This window comes from Marmota monax, unplaced genomic scaffold, assembly GCF_021218885.2.
Source record: "Marmota monax isolate L192 unplaced genomic scaffold, Marmota_monax_Labrador192_F-V1.1 WCK01_AAM20220418_F8-fsc00063, whole genome shotgun sequence".
Classification (NCBI taxonomy): Eukaryota; Metazoa; Chordata; class Mammalia; order Rodentia; family Sciuridae; genus Marmota; species Marmota monax.
Window position 1 is genome coordinate 4,466,617 of NW_026693726.1, and position 19,405 is coordinate 4,486,021.

At 39.1% G+C, this 19,405-nt stretch overlaps 1 protein-coding gene across 10 annotated transcripts in view; it reads left to right on the forward strand.

Annotated features, from left to right (window-relative positions):
- The window catches only part of Eya1 (EYA transcriptional coactivator and phosphatase 1), a 315,245-nt gene extending 301,906 nt beyond the window's left edge, over positions 1 to 13,339 (forward strand). For all 10 annotated transcript variants that reach the window (XM_058584409.1, XM_058584408.1, XM_046460578.2 and 7 more), the window contains 2 exons: positions 2,111 to 2,211; positions 11,323 to 13,339. In XM_058584409.1, coding sequence (XP_058440392.1) covers positions 2,111 to 2,211; positions 11,323 to 11,403 — 182 coding nt within the window. In that variant the 3' untranslated portion in view covers positions 11,404 to 13,339. The remainder of the gene's footprint in view (positions 1 to 2,110; positions 2,212 to 11,322) is intronic.
- Positions 13,340 to 19,405: the final 6,066 nt, after the last annotated feature.

Genomic DNA, 19,405 nt, shown 5'->3' on the forward strand with positions numbered 1-19,405 from the left:
AGTATTCATGTAGACTTCTCAAATTGGAAATATACATACTGAGAATGATGCTTCCCGAGAAAAAACCAAGATCAGAAAGCTGAAAAATATTTATAAAAGGGATATACTAAATAACTGTTTGAGTAGCCCATTATAACCAGAAATTGTATATGTTCTCATGTTCCATAAAAAGAACAATCGGTTTATATTAAGTCATGTGTTAATCCTATTTTCATCTATATTGATCAAGTAGAATTATTGTGTTTTGTAAACAGAGATTGTGGTAAGGTTTATTAGCACATGAAAGTTGGGACAAATTCCAAGGAAACATTTAGTATACAGAAGGGGTAGTTCTGAGCCCCCAGAAGGAAAGCACAAGTAGTATTTTGTGTGTCATATGCCTTGAGGTTTAATCCCAGGTAATTTGAAAATGGTAATAGGAAATCACAATAACACTTCAGTGAGCATTAACTATTTAAATGGACATTTTATTTCAAATATTGGATGTTTTTTCAATACAGAATAAAAATTAGAATGAAAAATATAGGGTGGTACACAATTATCTCAGAGACAGGATCTCACTTTTCTATATTTTTATTTAGAAAACTAGAGATTAAAACTCATTGTTATTGCTAATTGTGCCATCAAATAAGAGATATGATCAGTATAGAAAAAGTATAGAAAAAACAGGCTTTTCATGGTACACAAACCGCTAAAATGCTAGGAGAAGAATGGTCTCTCACTTAGCAGAACTGCGGGGATGCCTTTTCAGACAAAATGGATTGAAAGTGAATACTTAGTATAAGATTTCTAACTAACTTCTAAATGACAGCTTCATCTTTTCCACCTGACCCCAAATTTATAGTTGAACATATATGCATAGGAAAGAATTCATTTTTGTCCTCTCTACCTTCACCTTTAATGTTTAACCTTCCTGTTTCCATGAGACAAAAACTGCAGAAACACTTATTTTCCTTCAAGGAGGGAAAAAGTTTTCATGACACATATTTGGTTATACATTTTTGCAAAGAAAACTATATTTTGTATTTGTTCCTTAGTGACTTAATGTTTCACAGTTTAGTAGACAACTAAAGCAGCATTAAAATTGTATCCTTTGAATAAGGCTGGCTCTATTTCATTCTGTCAGATGCAAATGAGAGATTTTAGTGCAAAATACAAATATAAAGCAGACATTTGTTTAAGCAAACAAGCAATTTGTTCATTGGTATATCTGATCCTTATTTGAAAGGGGTGCAGGTCCCTCTCAACCATTCACATTTGAAAACTATAAACTGTCCCATTGTCCAGTAAAATGACCCCATTGGCAGCCAGAGACTTGGAAGAAACAATGCCTGCATTAACTGCTAGGATGTGCTGGTGGGGTAGCCACGCTGGGAGCCCAAACTAAGTCATGACATGGGAAAGATAACAGACAGATAAAGGTGTTTTGTTACCTGTATCTCTCCTTTCCTCTAGGAAAGTGCTTTATTGAACATGAGATGCCTGGGTACAGTAGGCATGAGCTCACTATGGTACCCCAATTACCTGACACTGATTTCAGGAGGAGTTTTTTGAAACTATTTCAAGTAAACTCATTGGGCTTTAATTCAACCTGAAAACGAAGGGGTAAACTAATTCCAATGTTTGTTTGTTCTTGCTATTGCCAAAACCAAGTCAAACCAGTTTCATTTCTCTTAACATTCTCTATTTGGAACAAGTATTTTCAGAGTTTGATATTTTATGAAACTTCTTAAAAACCAAGCTATAATATATTGCCAGAATTTCATGTCTTTGTTTAGTCTCAGCTTGTAAGAAAAAAGTATTACTGCAAAACAACACTGTTCTCTCAATTGTTAAACTGAAATTGACTAGATTCTACTTTTTAATGAACAAGTCCTTGGGAAAAGAGTATTGTCAGTTTTCAAGGGACAGGATACCACATTGCTAATTAATTTGTAATTTTAAATCTATTGTGCTATTCCATATAATACCAAATGACATACAAGCACTCTACGTTTTGCACAAATGGGGTTGAGTTGAATCAAAAGCACAAAGAAAGCATTTTATATAAAAGGTTCCAGCACCATCAGTCTGGGTTATCCAAACTGTGTAATTTGTTTTTGTTCATTAGGAAAAGAAAGCTGTTTTGAGAGGATAATTCAAAGGTTTGGAAGAAAAGTGGTGTATGTTGTTATAGGAGATGGTGTGGAAGAAGAACAAGGAGCAAAAAAGGTGAGTGTAGAGGGTACATCTTGTGCTATTCACTTTTCCTTAGTCCTCAAAATTCTCATAAATGGATCATTGAAACAGACTATAGGACATGTACAGAGCTATAAGCACCGGAAAAGGTCAGAGAACTCAACATGAATAGTGAGGTGCACAAGCTCAAAGGTTGTAACCAGATTGTGAAGATCTGGTTGGTCTTCATAGAGTGTAGACTTTGGGAGCAGAAAGGTAGGCAGAGTGGTGCAGTTACCATCCAGAACAGAGATGACACACACGCTTACTCATGCCAGCCTGCCCCTTTCTGTACCCAGAACAGACGTTGCCAGGTGGTTCAAATCTCATTACCTGAGCCTGACTGCCTCTTCCATACCAGGTGGCCAGAGATTTGGTTTTCTATGGGACCTGATGGTCCTGCCTCTTGGGATACTTGTAAAGGACCTCACTTTAAGTCTCCTGACTTCCTGTCTTACCCTTGCATTTTTGTTCTCCTCAATCTCTTCAAGGTTCTCTCTGAAGAAGCTGTTTCATTCTGCATCTCAATGCCCTTTTGTAAGGGGAGGACCACATACCTTAGCCTGGCACCCAGGGTCTTCACAATCTGGTTACAACCTGCCTTCCTCCTTCACAGAACACTGCAGTCACATTCATCTGTTGATGTTTGTTTTGTTACTGTAACAAAATACTTGAGACCAATTTATAAAAGAACAGGTTTATGTGGCTCAGTTCTAGAAGCTGAGCAGTCCATCTTGCTACATTATAACATGGCAGGGGGCATCCCACATTGAGACAGTAAGTATGCAAGATCAGGTCTCTGTTCCTCTTGTACAGCCATTAATGCTGTCATGGCAGCCCTATCTCATTACCTCCTACAGGCTCCACCTCCAGATACCACCAACATATGCATTTGAGGATTTACACCCTCCTCAGACCATGCCTAGCATTTTTTCTCTGGAATCTTTACCCCAGTGCCTTTCAGTCATTGTCTAACTCAATTTTCAAAATTCATGCTTTACTTTTCATATACCCACAGTGTCTAGGAACCTAATTATAGTCTTACTCACCAGAACTAGAGTAGTAAACAGCTTGGATTCTTGCTCCAGCCTAGGTTTGATTTATGGCTCTGCTGCTTATTCCAGTCTGACTTTGCACAAGTTTCTTGACCCCTCTCTTCGTCTTCCTGGTCTAGCAAAAGCACCTAGCTTCCAGGCCTGTTTTTAAAGATTAGATTTAAGATCTATAACTACAATAAAATAGAGCCTGATACATGTGAATTCAGTAAGAAATGGTAGCCACCATTCCTGTTGGCTGATGTGTCTCTTTCAGGAACTAAATCTGAGCTTAGAGGTGGAGATCTTGTTTTGTTTTATTGAGTCTGTCTTTGAATGTTTTTATAATTCTTGGTACACTTGTACTCTAAATATTTCCTAAGAGCATGACAAGATTAGCCAATAACATAACTTTCCCCTCCCACACTCATTCATTAGATTCCATAAAAGAATCTAGTTCTTCTACAATATTTTTTCGTATATACTAGAAGTGGCACATAAAGTTCCAGGTCACAGATGCATCATTGAACCTCAAGTATGACATGTGGCCAGCCTTCTTATGGTCTATGAAGATGACTTCATGCACCTTTGTTGGTGCCTCTGAATTCCAATGAAAGTGTAGGTATTGACACTAATTCTGTCAATGACCTCACTGATACGCACCATGGATACAGTGTGCCAGGAGACTCACAGTAACTTCTGGTCTGTTGGTGCTTGATCTGAAATGGCATTTGCCATTTAAGCACTCATTCTGACCTTTCTTCTCCACCAGTGTGCAGCCTTGATTGTTCTTGGGTATACATATTAGCCCTGTGGATCATCTTCCTCAAAATAAATTAGAATTCCCAACATTCAATCCTGGAGATCTAAAGAGAATGTTTAGTGGGAATGCAGGCTCAAGTTGTCTTTCTGGAAAAACCTCTGGAATTCCCCCTTGGACCTCCTGGTGGCCAGGAAGGCATGGAACAGATTTACACCTCTGAGAACTGTGGAGTTGAAGAGCAGCATTTCATGCCTATGTGGCCCTAGGCCAGGGTGTGACTCTGCCTGGTTCTTCTTCCTCTGGTGTTCACCAAAAGTTTAATTTCAGGAGAAAGTTGCCACAGTGTGTGAAAGTGATCACCTAAAATCAAAGAATAGAGGTAAAATCCTTTGGACCCTATCTAAAAACCTTAAATATATATATATTTCTTAGGTTTGGTTTTGGTAAGAACAACAGGAAAAACAAATTCTTTGTTAGAAAAACAGTTAAAATTATTTCCGTTTGTCTTTGGATATGATATTCTTTCTTTACCTGGGGCACACCAGTTGCAAAGAACATTCTCTGAATTTTTTTGACTATGAATGGGTCATCCCAGCCTTTAACTTTGATTTCCTGTTTGACTATAGGTGATAAGTCCCAAACCATCTGATGAGAATAGTCTCTTTGTACCTTGGGACCTGCCTCTCTGTATATAAAGTGTAGATTTTTCAAAAGATTCAGATATCAAGTTTACTCAGAATGATAGGTCTTAATTTTCTAACTTAAGGAGAATGTTTTGTCTAGCCTTTTTAGAAAAAGATCTAAAATAATAGATAATGAATATCCTCAACTTGCCCTGTAAAAAGCTACATGAAGAGTTAGCAGTTCTTGTTCCAGTTACTAACATCTTCATACCTCAGTCTCTCCTTTTAAGCACTCATATCCATTGTCTCATTAAATTCTTGCAATTTTATTAGGAAGGAATCCTTAGACCCACTTCACAGAGGAGGAAATGAAGGCACAGAAAGGATGATTTATTTGACCAACAAACACAGCTAGAAAGTGTCCTAAGTTTTGAACTTGCTTTCTCTGGTCTCATGAGATTTAGAAGTAAACTATGAATCTCATTTATATATCTTAAGCATTTGGTTTACAGAAAATAATTTATATGCTTTTTTAAATTAAAGTTTATTTCTTCTTGTGAGGCAGATATGAAATTATGCTTTTAAACTTTAGTACTACTCAATAACTGAAGTATCAGAATGAATAATCAGTTTAAATTACTAAATAAAATAGTGAACCACTGAAGTCTTGCACATTTTTATATTGTTTTGCAAAGTCAAAACATTTTGCATTTGTTCAAAATCAGTTTTAACCATTTAGCTTACCTCTCAGTTAAAAATGCACAACACTCTTCTTTTCCCTGTAGAGATGTCTTTCATCTGACTAAGTAAGATTGTTTTTTAAGCCAGAAACAAAAGCCTGTAAGTAATTCTCCAGTTGCCTATGTCATTAAAGGTCACTTGAAATCCTGGTTTCACTTGGACCTCTTTGCCAATTTAGTCCAAGGACTTTTCTGAGTAATTGAATCTAACTCTATAATTCGTATCATAGAAATGCTTTCCTCAAAGAAAAAAAAATCAGGCCTTCTTTTTCACCATAAATTCTTTGTTTTCCTAATACAATATGACTTGAGTGAAAATTGTTCATGCAATGATTTTAAAAAAATCAAGATGTTAATACTTAGTTTAGTAAGGCCACTTTTACTCTACAAATGAAAACTAACCTTAGAAAGCTATTTCAAATTAGTCTCTTCTGAATAACAGGAAAAAACAATAAATATACATTATTCTACACAATGACATAGGCTTCATCAAAAGTTGCTCACTTTAGCCAGGCGGCACAGCACAGGCCTGTAATCCTAGCAGCTCAGGAGGCTGAGACAGGAGGATCATGAGTTCAAAGCCAACTTCAGCAAAAGCAAGGTGCTAAGTGACTCAGTGAGACCCTGTCTCTAAATAAAATACAAAATAGAACTGGGGATGTGGCACTGTTGAGTGCCGCTGAGTTCAATCCCTTCTACCACCACCCCCCAAAAAATTGCACTATTAAACATTCAAAACTTGTAAAATCCAGAATAGAACTGAGAACTTGATTGACAATACCTAATTCTGAACATATTCAAGAAGAAAATAGAAGCCACTTATATAAAAATATTAGTAATGCAATTAAATTATCTGGTTTTAGTTTTCATTAAGAGTGATACAGAGATTACAAACATGGAATCCAAAGAATCTTACTACTGTATAGTGATTTGTTAACATTTGATGAACACTTACTATATGTCAGGTCTTGGAACTGGATTCTCCTTCATCCTTGAAGAGCTCACTTCTGATTGGAGGGGAAAAAGATGAGAAGTATAATAAGTATTCATGAGTTGTTAGAATAATCTATGTTTTGGTACCTCCATATGCAAACTATCCAGAAATAATGTATGCATAGGAAAGCAGAGGGTTTTTTTTTTTTAATACAAATGATAATTATATTGTTTTCTTCTGTACCTGCTTTTTTTCATTGGCAATCTGTCCTGGCACTTATCTGTATCAGTATATAGAGATTTCCATCTCTAATCCCTTTAAGTGACTGCTTGGTATTCCATTATGTGGATGTGCAATTATTTAACCAGTCCCCTGGGGCTGAACTTTAGGTGGGTTCCTGTGTTTACTATTACAAACAGTTCTGCAGTGAATGGTGTTTATGTGGTTTATTCAAGTGTATCTGTTGGACAAATTCCTCTGTGGGATAAATTCCCAGAAGTGCAATATGAACATCAGAGTCTGCTTTTAAATTTTGGAAAATTTTAGTTTAATCCAGCAATATCCATTTATCTATGAGTGCCCACATGCCCGGCTTTATGTGTGATGGATGTCAGATGTAACTAGAAGGGAGAAATGCAAAATATCAGGTGGGAAGGTCAGGCTAAGGGAATTTGGAGAGTTCACAGCCATAGTCAAGAGGGAAAAGGAAGGAAGGTGTCATTATGTTCCCGTTGGGAAACATTTTGGCTGTAAAGACTCAGAACCATGTGCTCCTTTAGGCCTTGGTACCCACTTCTCTCAGTGTGTGCCCACTCTTGATAAACTAACTGTGCATGTGTCACACTTATAGCTGTCATTTTCTGTTAAGATTTGTGGGTAGCTCTATTTTGGAACCTAGGGCTCCAGTTACCAGATGGAGTATTTCCATTCTGCTATTGCATGTCATAACCATCTGAATATCTTAATACACTGAATGATTTCAGCTGTCCTAAACCAGTTTGTCCACTTAGATTCGCTTTGGGGTACTCTACCTGCAGCCCATAAGTCACATGAATTCTCCATTCATGATGCCTTCCATCCATCACACTCACTCCATTTCTACTGTCACTCTGCCTGATTTTTCTGTGACCCAGACAGTCACACTTCCAAATCCATCTGACTCTGGCTGCTGCCCTAAATTGTTTAAAATACGTTCTTGGTGGCTAAAAATTCCTCGATGTTGGGAGACACCATTTCCTTCTATTTACCAGATACAAATCTAAACCCCTTATATATTTTTCATTTCCTTGAAAAATCTTATTGATCCATATAATGAGTCATCCAGAAGAATCACAGAAAATGCTCTGTGCATCCTACTTGTTGGCCTTGTCACAACACACACCTCCTAACTGGGAGTCCCATCCCTGCACATCTCTCTTTCCAACTTCATCCATTCTTCCACTTCAGTACAAGCCCAACTTACCGCTTTCAGCTAAGCTCTCCTCTCTGAATTTGAGTTTCAGTCCCACATAGCCTCACAAAATTGTAATGAATTTGTCTCATCAGATATATCGTGCCTGCTGAGTGGTTCTTGGCAGTGGCGGCATGTGTCTTGTGTCTTAACTATTACATTCCTCCTGCAGCTACAGTACTCTAAAGGGAATGGACTATAGCTTAATAATTAAATCATAAACTTGCAATCAAGCACCTTGAGTCATTTCCCCTAAACCTTTATTTTATAGATAGGGAAGCTCTTAGAAATACATGCAATCTTTGCATCAATGTGTGCTTATTTAGGGAAAATACTATTATGCAATATTAGTTCTAATTATTTATGGGTAGGAGTTTTTTGTCACCAGCCTTCTTCCATAGACTGTTTTCTTTTAAGCACCTACTTGATAGTTGGTTAACATCTCTTAGAGAAGTCCACTATTTTTTTTTGTGAGAATGAAGCTGATCATTGCTGACCTCTTTACCCTTCAAGAGATGAAATAGTGCTGAGTCTGGAGTTTGTGTCCTAAATGCAGCTGTCCCCAGAATCTGCCTGCTGTCATTGTAAAACCTTGGGCACTTTTGTTCCAAGGAAGTAGCCTCATCACCACTGCACTGTGATGGGTTGATGGGCTGTCTATCATCTGCTAAAGGAATAGCTCATCACTTTCACTCAGGACTTCTTAGGAAGAATCTCACCTTTCTATATAGTGTTGTAGAATAGGGCTTAAAGGTAAAACAATTTAAATGTGCTCTAGGCTGGCATTAACACACCTATGAAGATGAGTGACAGTCATTGGACCTGTTTTTTGCTATGACATGAAATGGCCAATTTATGACTTAACCATGTACCAAAGAATTAGCTGGAGTATTTTTTTTTAAAGTTTCCTTTTCTATTTCTCTGCCACTTATTGCGTTTGTCGCTGCATGTTTCTGAGTGCACCAGTAGCTTCCAAATGTGTAGTGGTCATGATTGTAGATGTAGGGAACTCATTTGTGGGAACCAATGCTTGCAAAAGAATCCAAACCTATTTTGGAAAAAAAAAAATTCCACCTCTCACAAATATTTTTATATAAATTTGTAAAGCTAGTTATCCTAGAGGTTTCTGGATGTCTGTCTGAAGAACCTTCAGCATCCTTTTTTACTTCCCAAAATAACAGCACACTAGATCTATAGAAATGAGAAAGAACTTTGGGGAAGGGTAATGGATTGCTGGCAAATATATTAAAGGAAAGAGGAAAATCACAATTAGCATAAGGATATAAAATTAGATATTAAATAGTTTGATATGAAAGAATATGTTTATAGTTGAAAACGATATATCTAAAATTAAGTTGAGATTAAGTCAAAATAAGCAGCATGCAGAATGGTACATTCTGTATATATGCATAATTTCAAATATGTGAATAGGAACTTACATAAAAATGTACAGAAATTTGTGTAGTAGGATTAAAAAGTGGTCTGTATTTCTTTAGATAGTTCTATTTTTTTTACAAATATTTTATATGCATGAATTTTCTCCAATAATAAAAAAGAAATAATACCGAAAGCTTTCTAAGAGATCAAACATTTACATCCCAGATCTATGAATTGCATTCACATGTTTACCAGATTAGGGATTGGATTGTGAGTATGTGTTTTAATATGTGCTATTGTGCTGATAATTCAGCTATGCAAATTTTTTTTAAAAGCCACAGGAACAGTTAGGAGGCATTACAGTAAAATTCAGATTAAGTTCAGAGCTGGTAAGAATCTTGGCTTCATTCCATATCAGTTATTATTTAAAACCCTCTACTCTTATTTTTTTCAGTAGTAGAATGGTGATAATAATATCTATTTGAGGCATGTGGCACAGTGACTCTTGACATAACACCCAGTACTTAATAATTATCATTACCAAGAAACTCTTTCATAGGGCTTACCAGACTCTGAACCAACTGGCTCCTGCAGCCAGTCATGTCACCAAATGAGTCTTTCATACCCAACCAGTGCTAACAACTTTTCCTTTATCTTCTGTGCCCCACCCCACAGACCCATTCAGAGTACTCTTCTGAATGCTCATCCTTTCAGACCCAGCTCAACTAGCACGTCCTATGTTCAAGTATTTCCCCCATTCCCTAAGCAAAGATGATTGCTCCCCTTCAACTCTCCGTAGAATACAGATTAATTTACATAGTAGTACCTTTCTGTTACTCATCTACAGACTGTGAAATACTGAGTCATGGCAAGATGCAACTCAAGGTCATTTATACCTAGACTGTATGCATGCAAAAATCAAAAACAATTTTTTAAAATGAATGAAAGCACAATGATTTATCTTACAATCTAAAGATCTCAGTAGAGCATCCTCTAGAAATCTACAATGAGATCTTATCCTTAAATGATAAAATAGTCTAGAAGTGGCTAACAAAAATATATAGATACTTGCAAGTAATATCAAGTACAAAAGGCCTACATTTGATATTGCAATGTAATATAAGATTTTAGATAATTTGAGGCAAATACATTGTTAATAAATGTGCTTTTAATAGTTTGCAGCCCAGTAATATAGCAGCTTGTGATTGATATCAAAATAGTAGCTCCCATTGTTACAGATTAGAAAAAAAAAACCTCATTTCTATTTGCCTCCGTGTCAGATTCTTCTTAGTCTGAAAATTTCCCAAATTCTTCAGAACTATAATTGCAAATTATACTTTGGCCTCCATATTATCCTATAATTATTACCTTCTATAATAAGTAGTTTATCACTTTATGAGCTAAGCAGAATTTTGTCCCCCAAAGGTGATGATTTTCTTTTATTTAAGAAAAACATTTTACTGATGCAAAAGTACTTATTTACACTCCTTTTGAACTATAAAAGTTCATTATCACATTTTTCACCACTTATGGATTGCAGTGACCTTACTTTCTCCTGTTTTTCTTGTCTCTGGTTTATTCAGATGTTTCACAAACATCCCTACCTTGATAGTTTAAGTAATAACACAAATACACACAAACCAACCTTAGACGTCCATTAAGTTTTTCTCATATGGTAAAGTCATTTAAGAACAATGTAAAGAATAACTGATGGAAATAAAGAACGATTGCTTCATATATGAGAAAGATTAGTTTGGAAAAATGTAAAATACTACCAACTGAGGAAAATGGCTTAGACTCATAAAAAGAAAAGCTTTTTAAGCTTTCAGCATCAAAAATCCACTGCATACATATTTTGAAAGGCACCTGTTCTTGGCAAAGTTTCATTCATAGTGAATGTCTTATTAAAGTTTAAAATTAGCAATCAAGTCACAGTATAGACCTAGTTTAAAAATATCCAGAACCTTTTTAAAGAAATGAACTCTGGATTACATTTTAAAATTCATCCCCAGACTCTTTGGGAGGATTAGGTTTGAATTTTTTTTTGAACAGATGGATGTGATGGCGAAGATGATAGCCGGCAATTTTCCTAATACTTAAACAAGGGACTGGGCATAAATAGTGGATTTTTAGAGGGAGTTGGGCACATTCTCTGTCCTGACTGTGTATCTGCCCCTTCTGCAGCATGCCATGCCTTTCTGGAGGGTCTCTAGCCACTCGGACCTCATGGCCCTACATCATGCCTTGGAACTGGAGTACCTGTAACGACAGCATGGCACTTTGAAACCACACAACCTCCCTGTGACCAGGGACAAATCCAACAGGCCCGAGTTTCTTGTCAGCGCTGGACTCCAGAACTTAGTGATTTCAACATACCATGTGCAGCTGCTGTCAATTTTGACCTCTGCCCTCGTGGTTAAGGGAGGACCACGTCTATTTCTTCAGAACAGCTGTTGACTCTAGTACTGTGAATCCAATGAAAATAAGCCATGAGAATGTTCTAGCACAGTGTAATGTGTCTTTGCCACATTAACTACACGGTTCAAACCTGTGAAGAAAGGACCTGCAAACACTTCAGTTTTTAGCATTTTCAATGTGACATAAACAGCTTCTCTAATACAGCAAACTTGATTGCACAACAAAGACTGAAAATGTATTTCCTGAATACCATTGGAAGAATTTTCTTGTAAAGAAGGTTTACTTTTTGGTGTCTTCTACCCAGGGTAATCTGTACATCTCTACTTATTTATGAACAGACTTTTTATTAAAAAAAAAATTTACTGAGGTATAAATCACATACCATACAACTCGCCCAGACAGACTTTTTTGACATCAAGTAATTGAAGAGACAATAATGTAAGAAATAAGCAATTAAAGGCCTTTGCCTCATGACATGGCAAGTACTTTGAATTTTAGCACATTGCAAAGTAGTTTAAAGTATGTCTAATTTAAACATATAATATGTACGTCACTGAGACAATCATGTACAGAAAGAATTTTTGGTGTAAATTTGTAATAATGGATGATTCTTTTACATATTGTTTAGGGAAATGATATTGAAAGGCAGTAAAGCCTTCTCAGTGAAGCTTGAGGCAACAGGTGCACAAACCCATGTGCAGTGCCTTATCCGAGTATTGGGTATAAATATGTAGATAATGGATTTTTTTTTTTGATAATGTTGTCAAGACCAAAAGCATGGATGTCAAGTGTCAATAAGGATTTTGTTTTCCAAATCCTTTTTCCCCATCAGTTCTTCTATCTAAATTTTGTTAATACTGTTAGGAGGATCTTGATAAAAATAACACAGCAGCTTCTTCTTTTGGAAACATGAAAAGTCCTCTTATCACCTTTTTCATTTCAACACTAATGTATTATATGTAACTATTTGGAAAAGTGATTATTCAAATGCTTCATCCCATGGAAATAATATAGATGATAGATATATTTTATTAATAAAAATGGTTCATGAATGGGAGACTAACAGAGTTTTAATGTACTCAGAATTATTATTGTGTCTGTATTTTCTTGTTTAAGTACAGGAAGACATTTCCACGTGGCTAGACATCAGTATAACTTTGCATTACTCCACAAGTTCAAATCCCCTCTCTTTTCCTCCCCATGCAGAGGAAAGTTCACTGCCAACAGTGGATGTAGCTGGGTCTCCATCACCAAAAGATTAATGTTAGCCTCCACTTATATCATGACAAGCATAAATCGTGGGTGGGGGGGGAAAGTGTCACCGTGGTCACACAATAGGAAAGTCTCTCCCAAAGTGATCAATTTGTCCAGGCAAGCTAATCTTTGGCATCTAAAGCTTTCCATTTCCATGAAATTATTCTTTGGATACATTTTATTTAATATTGTATTGGCCCCCCCAGCTTTGACCCAGAGTAGCTAAAGAGCTATTCCACCCTTATCTGAAGTTTCGTGTTGCTGCTAGAATTAGTCATTTGTGAATTCTCCAAATCGTGTGACAAATGAATTAGCTTCTCTTTTTTTTCCCTTTTTCGCTTGAAGCAAACAGAAGTTGATGATTTATTTTTTTTTAACCTTCTCATTTTATGTTCTTGTACTCTGAAGACTGAAAAGACAAAACTCATCTTGGCCTTACTGTAAAAAGGTGTGTCGTGTCCACAATTGTGTACAGAATTTTTCTTCATTAATTTTTGTGTTTAAATTAATAAAATTGATTTGTGAAGTACTATACGCTCCTCGAATATCAATATCATCTTTTTCCTGGTGTTTATAGGAAGTAGCAGGACTTTGGTTGCATTGGAACACTCAAAAGCCCCACAAAGGAAGTTGCAAGAAGCAGCTGCCGTGATGGCTTTATCAATCCTTCAGGGAACCAAGCTGGTAGGCAACAGCTGTTTCTCTGATCACTAAGAACTGATGAATGGAAAAGCTCTTTCTTTCCCCAAACTCTATAAACTGAACCCTCACTCAGATTTATCTACTTAGAGGGCAGATTTCAGCTTAAAATATCTTGGATTGCAAGTCATAGATTTAGCCACTTAAATACCCAAGGGACAGCAAATATAAGGCAATTTCATCGAAAAGAACGCCCACAACATATATCTCTACGATTAGCCAGATTAATCACCGACAGAGAGCTATAAAACAGCACAACTCACTTCCTCCTGAGAATTTAATCTTAGAAACACAACATGCATACATACAAACACATGAAAATCAAATGTACATTTGTCTGGCCCGTCTATCAGCTCCATGAGGTACATTTTTCACACACACACACACACAAAATGAAGCAGGTTGAAGAGTGAGGTGTCCACCTTGAAAACAAAGGGGGCTGGGGAAGAACCTTTAAAGAGAGTTTGGTGTGTGGAATGAAGGGATTACTAGGTCATAGGAAAAGTAAGAAAAGTAGGCAAAATGGAGGAGACACACTCCAAAGATGAATTTTTTAAAGCAGCGCTTCTACCATGACACCCTGTGGCCAAAACATTTAAAGGGTTCTCCTTTGGGGATTAGAGCTCAGATATTTCTCCTGGGCATTCTAGAGCTTCCAAATGCAGGATGGCCCTTCTCCTCAGCATTATCTCATTACCTTAAGGAGCAAACCTTCAGGTGCCAGGCCAGCGTATCATGCTCTTCAATGGAGCAAACAGCCCCGCCTCATCTTTGCTAGAGCCTTCCCAGTAATGGCAATGACCTCCTACAGCCTCAGTCCACCCAAACTGTGGCCATCTCCCGTCCCCACTCTTCTGCACAGTCTTCTTTGGCATCATGGTATTGTGTTAGCAACTTCTTTTCAACTTCTCATGCACCCACCCTCTACCTTGGCAGTTCACGCACGTTCCATTCAACAGATTCATGGAACCCTTCTTGTGTGCATTGTCCTGGATGCCCCCAGTTCTGAGATCACATTGGGGCTGGTAGAAACAGACAGTAAATGAATTACTGAATGAATGAATAAGATGGCCTCGTGTCAGAAGGGTTCTTTGTGGAAAGTTAACACAGAACATGGGTAATAGACATCGTAAGCCTCCTTGAACAGAATGTCTGACCTGAGACCTGACTACTAGGGAGTAGGCAGCATGGCTGCTAGGTCAGGGGCAAAGCATGCAGGCATGTTTGTATTGTAGGAATGAAAAACACACCTTTGGGACCAAGAGGAGAGATGTAGGAGATGATTTTGTAAAGGAAGAGAGAAACCAGAAAGATCTTGAGGTCATGCTAAGGGTTTTAGGTGCCATTCTGTAAAAAGGGAGGCCATTGAAGTTTTTATGCAAGGGTATTAACTGCTCCTTCTTATTCTTTGAAATGATCACTCTGGCTTCTTTGTGGAAAACAGGCTATAGAGGAGCAAGAGAAGTATGTAAACCAGTTATTAGGTCATTAATTCAGTCCAGATCAACAATGGTCAGATTTGAAGTAGGTTGGTGGAGAGGGAAAGCTGGGGTTTATTTTTAGTGATAACAATGATGGGATTGGCTAACAGGTTGGAATAGGGAGACTGGTGAGACACAGGAAGAATCCAGACATGTCCAAAGTGTCTAAACACTGTGCAAAGACAGCCCAGTGGTTAGGAGCCTGGCTTCTGTACTCAGATGGGCTGGAATCTCAGCTTCCTTAACCTAGTAAGCCAAGCTTCTCAACTTCTCTGAGCCTTAGTTTCCTCATCTGTAAGAGGGGAGTAACAATAAGAGCTACTTTCAAGAATTATTCTGAAGACAATATGTTAAAATACATAAAGCATTTGGAAAAACACCATCTCCTCACATCACTGTGTTGTCCTCGCCTAGACTAGAGAACAAGCTGGAAAACACGGCCTGGTCCTGACCGCAAGCATTGGGCCAGAGGCTATGAGAGAGTTTGTTGTCGTTCTAGAAAGGGGTCCATAAAGGGACTGATGGAGGCAAAGGCTAGCACTAGCCCAGGCAGGCAGGAGAAGCTTCCTGGAGAACGAATGGATATCTCATTCGTTCTTGAAGGCTGGGGGGGGGAGCTGGCCCAAGCAGAGCCAGGGGCAGAGAAGAGCCGGAGAGCAGCCTAAATCAGGAAGGGATGCAGCAAGCTGGAGAAGAGAAGGAAGGAGAAAGCCTCAGGACTGTGGCCCTGGAGCTGAGAGAGAGAATGGTAGGTGGCAAGGAGAAGGAGAGGGCCAGGCTCTGTCCTTTATCTCAGAAAAAAACTTCAGCCTCCAGGCTCTAATGTACAATCATGACTGCTCTCCTTCACGGAAGAAAGAGGTAGAAGAGAATAGGAGCAGTAGTTCAGCTCCTGCATTAGCCTCTACCACCTTCCCTGTGGGTGACATTTCTATACTAGAATAGATTCCCAGTATTGGGTCAAGGTGCTGTCTAATTAAGCTCCTTTTATTTTAAAGATTACAGAACTTGGGTTAAATGCTTTGCCCAAGCATCACAATCAAATAAAGCAAAGTCATACCTCAGCCCACCCTCTTGGATGCACGCAGAATTGTGATAAGATGAGGAGTAGGTGGCCAGGAAAAATTAAGCTTGGCCTGTCTTATCTATCCCTAAATAAAGAGGTAATATAAGGTGTTCCTTTCCAATTTTAATGGTCTGTCTGGCATTCTGTCCGTTAGTACAATTTTCCAGTGATATCTGAATGCCTTTTTAGCTTTAGTGTCTCAATCCTATGTCATCCTTCCTGATTTGTTTTAAAATTGGTCTTTTATTGAGCCAGACATCAAAGGAAACACACACATTTTGTAATAACTTCTTAAATTTGTTTTTCAAAACTTACATATGACATGGATGTTTCCCAATTCAGATAAATATAAAAGGAGACCATTTGCCTAACAGAATGCAGACTTAACGGACACTGTATGCTACTTAAGACTTACAAGAAATTTCTTCCCAGACACTGAACTTTACCTACATTATGCACAGCTACAAAGCTTGGGCTAGAATAGCCCCTCCATCCTATCTGGTATAATTTCTCGACAAGCCGAAAGGATCGCATTGGTAAGAGCACGTCTTTCTTTCAGTGTCTCTCTGAGCATTTCCATTTCTCTGCATTCTGTGTGATTATACAAACTGACAGGATGACTTGTGGCAGAAGAAATGAAAGGGTTTGTAATTTAGGAAACCTCTGGCCCCGCTGACTGAAAGCAGGTTGTTTGTAAAAAGGAAATCCTGACCTCAGCTCACTGGCAAACTCTGTCAGAAGCAATAGAAGGGAGCAAAGGAGAAAGAACAGTGCTAGGGATTTTTATTGGCACCAGAAGAAAAATGGATGCTCTGCCAGAGGAAAGCCCTTCAAGAAGAACTTGCCACTGGGAGACCAAGACATGCCCCAAATCCGTGAGTGTGTGACTGCTTGGTGGCATGGGGGTTCTGCTCTGGTCTGTGGGCAGGTTGCACAGGGGGAGTTTGCTGCTTGGGACAATAGCTAGACTGACAGCCTTCAAAGTGGATTGAGCCCTCCTGTCCTGAGGCTGCAGGCACACCATAGCCTGCTCTGTCATTATCCTGGTTTGACAGAAAGCTCAAGGTGCCTGCTGTGAAAGGGATGCGCTACCCAACATTCTCTATGTTGTCCCTATCTCACAACTGATCCTCCTGCATGCCGCACAACTCCCTAAAAGAGGTTTAAGGTCCTGTGAGTTCTGATCTCTGGTTGGTTCTCAATCCACTAGCCCCCTGACATCCCCTGGGGTGTTTTGACAGATACCCATGCATGAGAGTCCCACCCTGAAGATTCTAATTTGATTTCTCTGGGGTGTGGCTGCAGCTATTACCTTGTGCCAGCAGATGTGAGACACCTCCACTGCCAATCACCTGCAAACAAGTGATGGCCAATTTTGGAAGTATATTTCCTAGCTCTCGGCCATTATAGTCCATTCTGCACATCCCACCCATGCCTTTGAAACCCTCATGACCCCACTCCACTGCATTCAATAAGTGTCCAGAAGGGCTCCTCTGTAAGTGTAGAGTTCTGCCTCGTGACGTTTGCCCTCAAGGGGCTGCCATCTATCTACTAGGAAAACATGTGGTAAGGGCAGCCATGGTCTGTGAAGAGGGCCAAATTTAATTTCAAGGACAGCTGCAAAGGGGGTGGGGTGGGGTGGGGGGTATAGCAAAGAACTTTAATTTTTGTTGGAAGCCCCCAAAGCACAACAATGAATGTTGCCTGAGGAAATGAGAAGGAAGTGAGATTTTCATTTTCCTAAATGAAAGATAAGGACAAGAAGCCGAAGAGCTTCCTAAACCTAACCATTCTCCCAAATCCCCAGTCAATGACCCTCTTGTTCAAGCTTCAAACTTAGTACTCAAAAGGCATGCATTCTCAATTTCTTCCCACCACTTTCAGTCTCTTACCAAATCTTGCCAATTTCCCACACAACACATCTCCAGTCGGCCTGGGGCTCCTCTGCCGTGTCACCAGTGCCCTGCTTCATGCTCCTAGAAGAGTTCACTGCTACTTTCCTGACCCTCACTGGTCCTGCTCTGACGCATCCCCTACAGCACAGCCTGAGGGATCTCTGTAAAAGGTAATCCTGGGCCAGATATGGTGGTGCACACCTGTACTCCCAGCTGCTCTGGAGGCAAAGGCAGAAGGATCCTGAGTTCAAAGCCAGCCTCAGCAATGGTGAGGCACTAAGCAACTCAGTGAGACCCTGTCTCTAAATAAAATACAAAAAAAAAAAAAGGGGGGGGCTGGGATGTGGCTTAGTGGTTGAGTGCCTTTGAGTTCAATCCCCAGTACCACCTCCCCACCAAAAAAAAAGGTAATCCTGTCGTGGCACTGCCTGTTACTGTTGCTTTTAGGATTTTAGGATAAAACTTAAGGTCCTCAAGTGTGTGGCTTGATTAGACCACCCAGCCCCTCTCACCTGCTCGGGTCCCCCTTAGGGGGACCTTCTTAGGCTTTTGCTCCATGAGGTTCCTTGTTGGATCTTGAAAATCCTAGGTGTGTCTCCACATCAAGGCCTTCGCATGTGCTCCCTGCCTGGAGGACTCTTACATCACTGCTGTTGTTGTTCCTAAATCTTTAAGTCTCCTTTGTTTGTTTGTTTGTTTTGTTTTGTTTTGTTTTTGAGGGCGGATACCAGAGATTGAACTCAGGGGCACTCAACCACTGAGCCAGTCCTCAGCCCTGTTTTGTATTTTATTTAGAGACAGGGTCTCACTGAGTTGCTTAGCATCTTGATTTTGCTGAGGCTGGCTTTGAACTCACGATCCTCCCGCCTCGGCCTCTGGAGCCACTGGGATCACATGTAGGTGCCACTGAACCTAGCTAAAGTCTCAGTCTTTAGCACACCCTTTCTATGTCTTTCTGACTCATTGGTCTAAAAACAGACAGTTCCTCCCAGCAAAACCTTACAGTCTCCTTCACTCACACAGTACCTTCTTCTCACTTGCCACAGTTTGTCTTTTTCAATCTGTTTGATTACTTTGCCCCTCTCAATAGGCTGCTATCTCCAAGAAGATGAGGGACAGACAGACATCACTGCCACTCAACTCCCAGCACCAAAGATAATGCTTGATATATTGGTGCTTTTTAGGTTAAGTCTCATAATACTCGAATTAAAACATTTACTGGCTCCATAGATGAATAAATAATAAATGAGCAATTTCTGAAAAATTGATTTGGTCTAGATTAGTAAGGAGAAAGTCAGGAATCTGGGCTTAGAAACTCAGGAAACATAGAAACTCAGGAGTCTGGGCTTTATCAAGCCATCAAAGAATTTTTCCCTGGGATGGTGGGGGTGATAGAATCAGATGCATATCCATTTGATTCATGACGGAGACGTGTATAGAATTAGGAGGTTGGG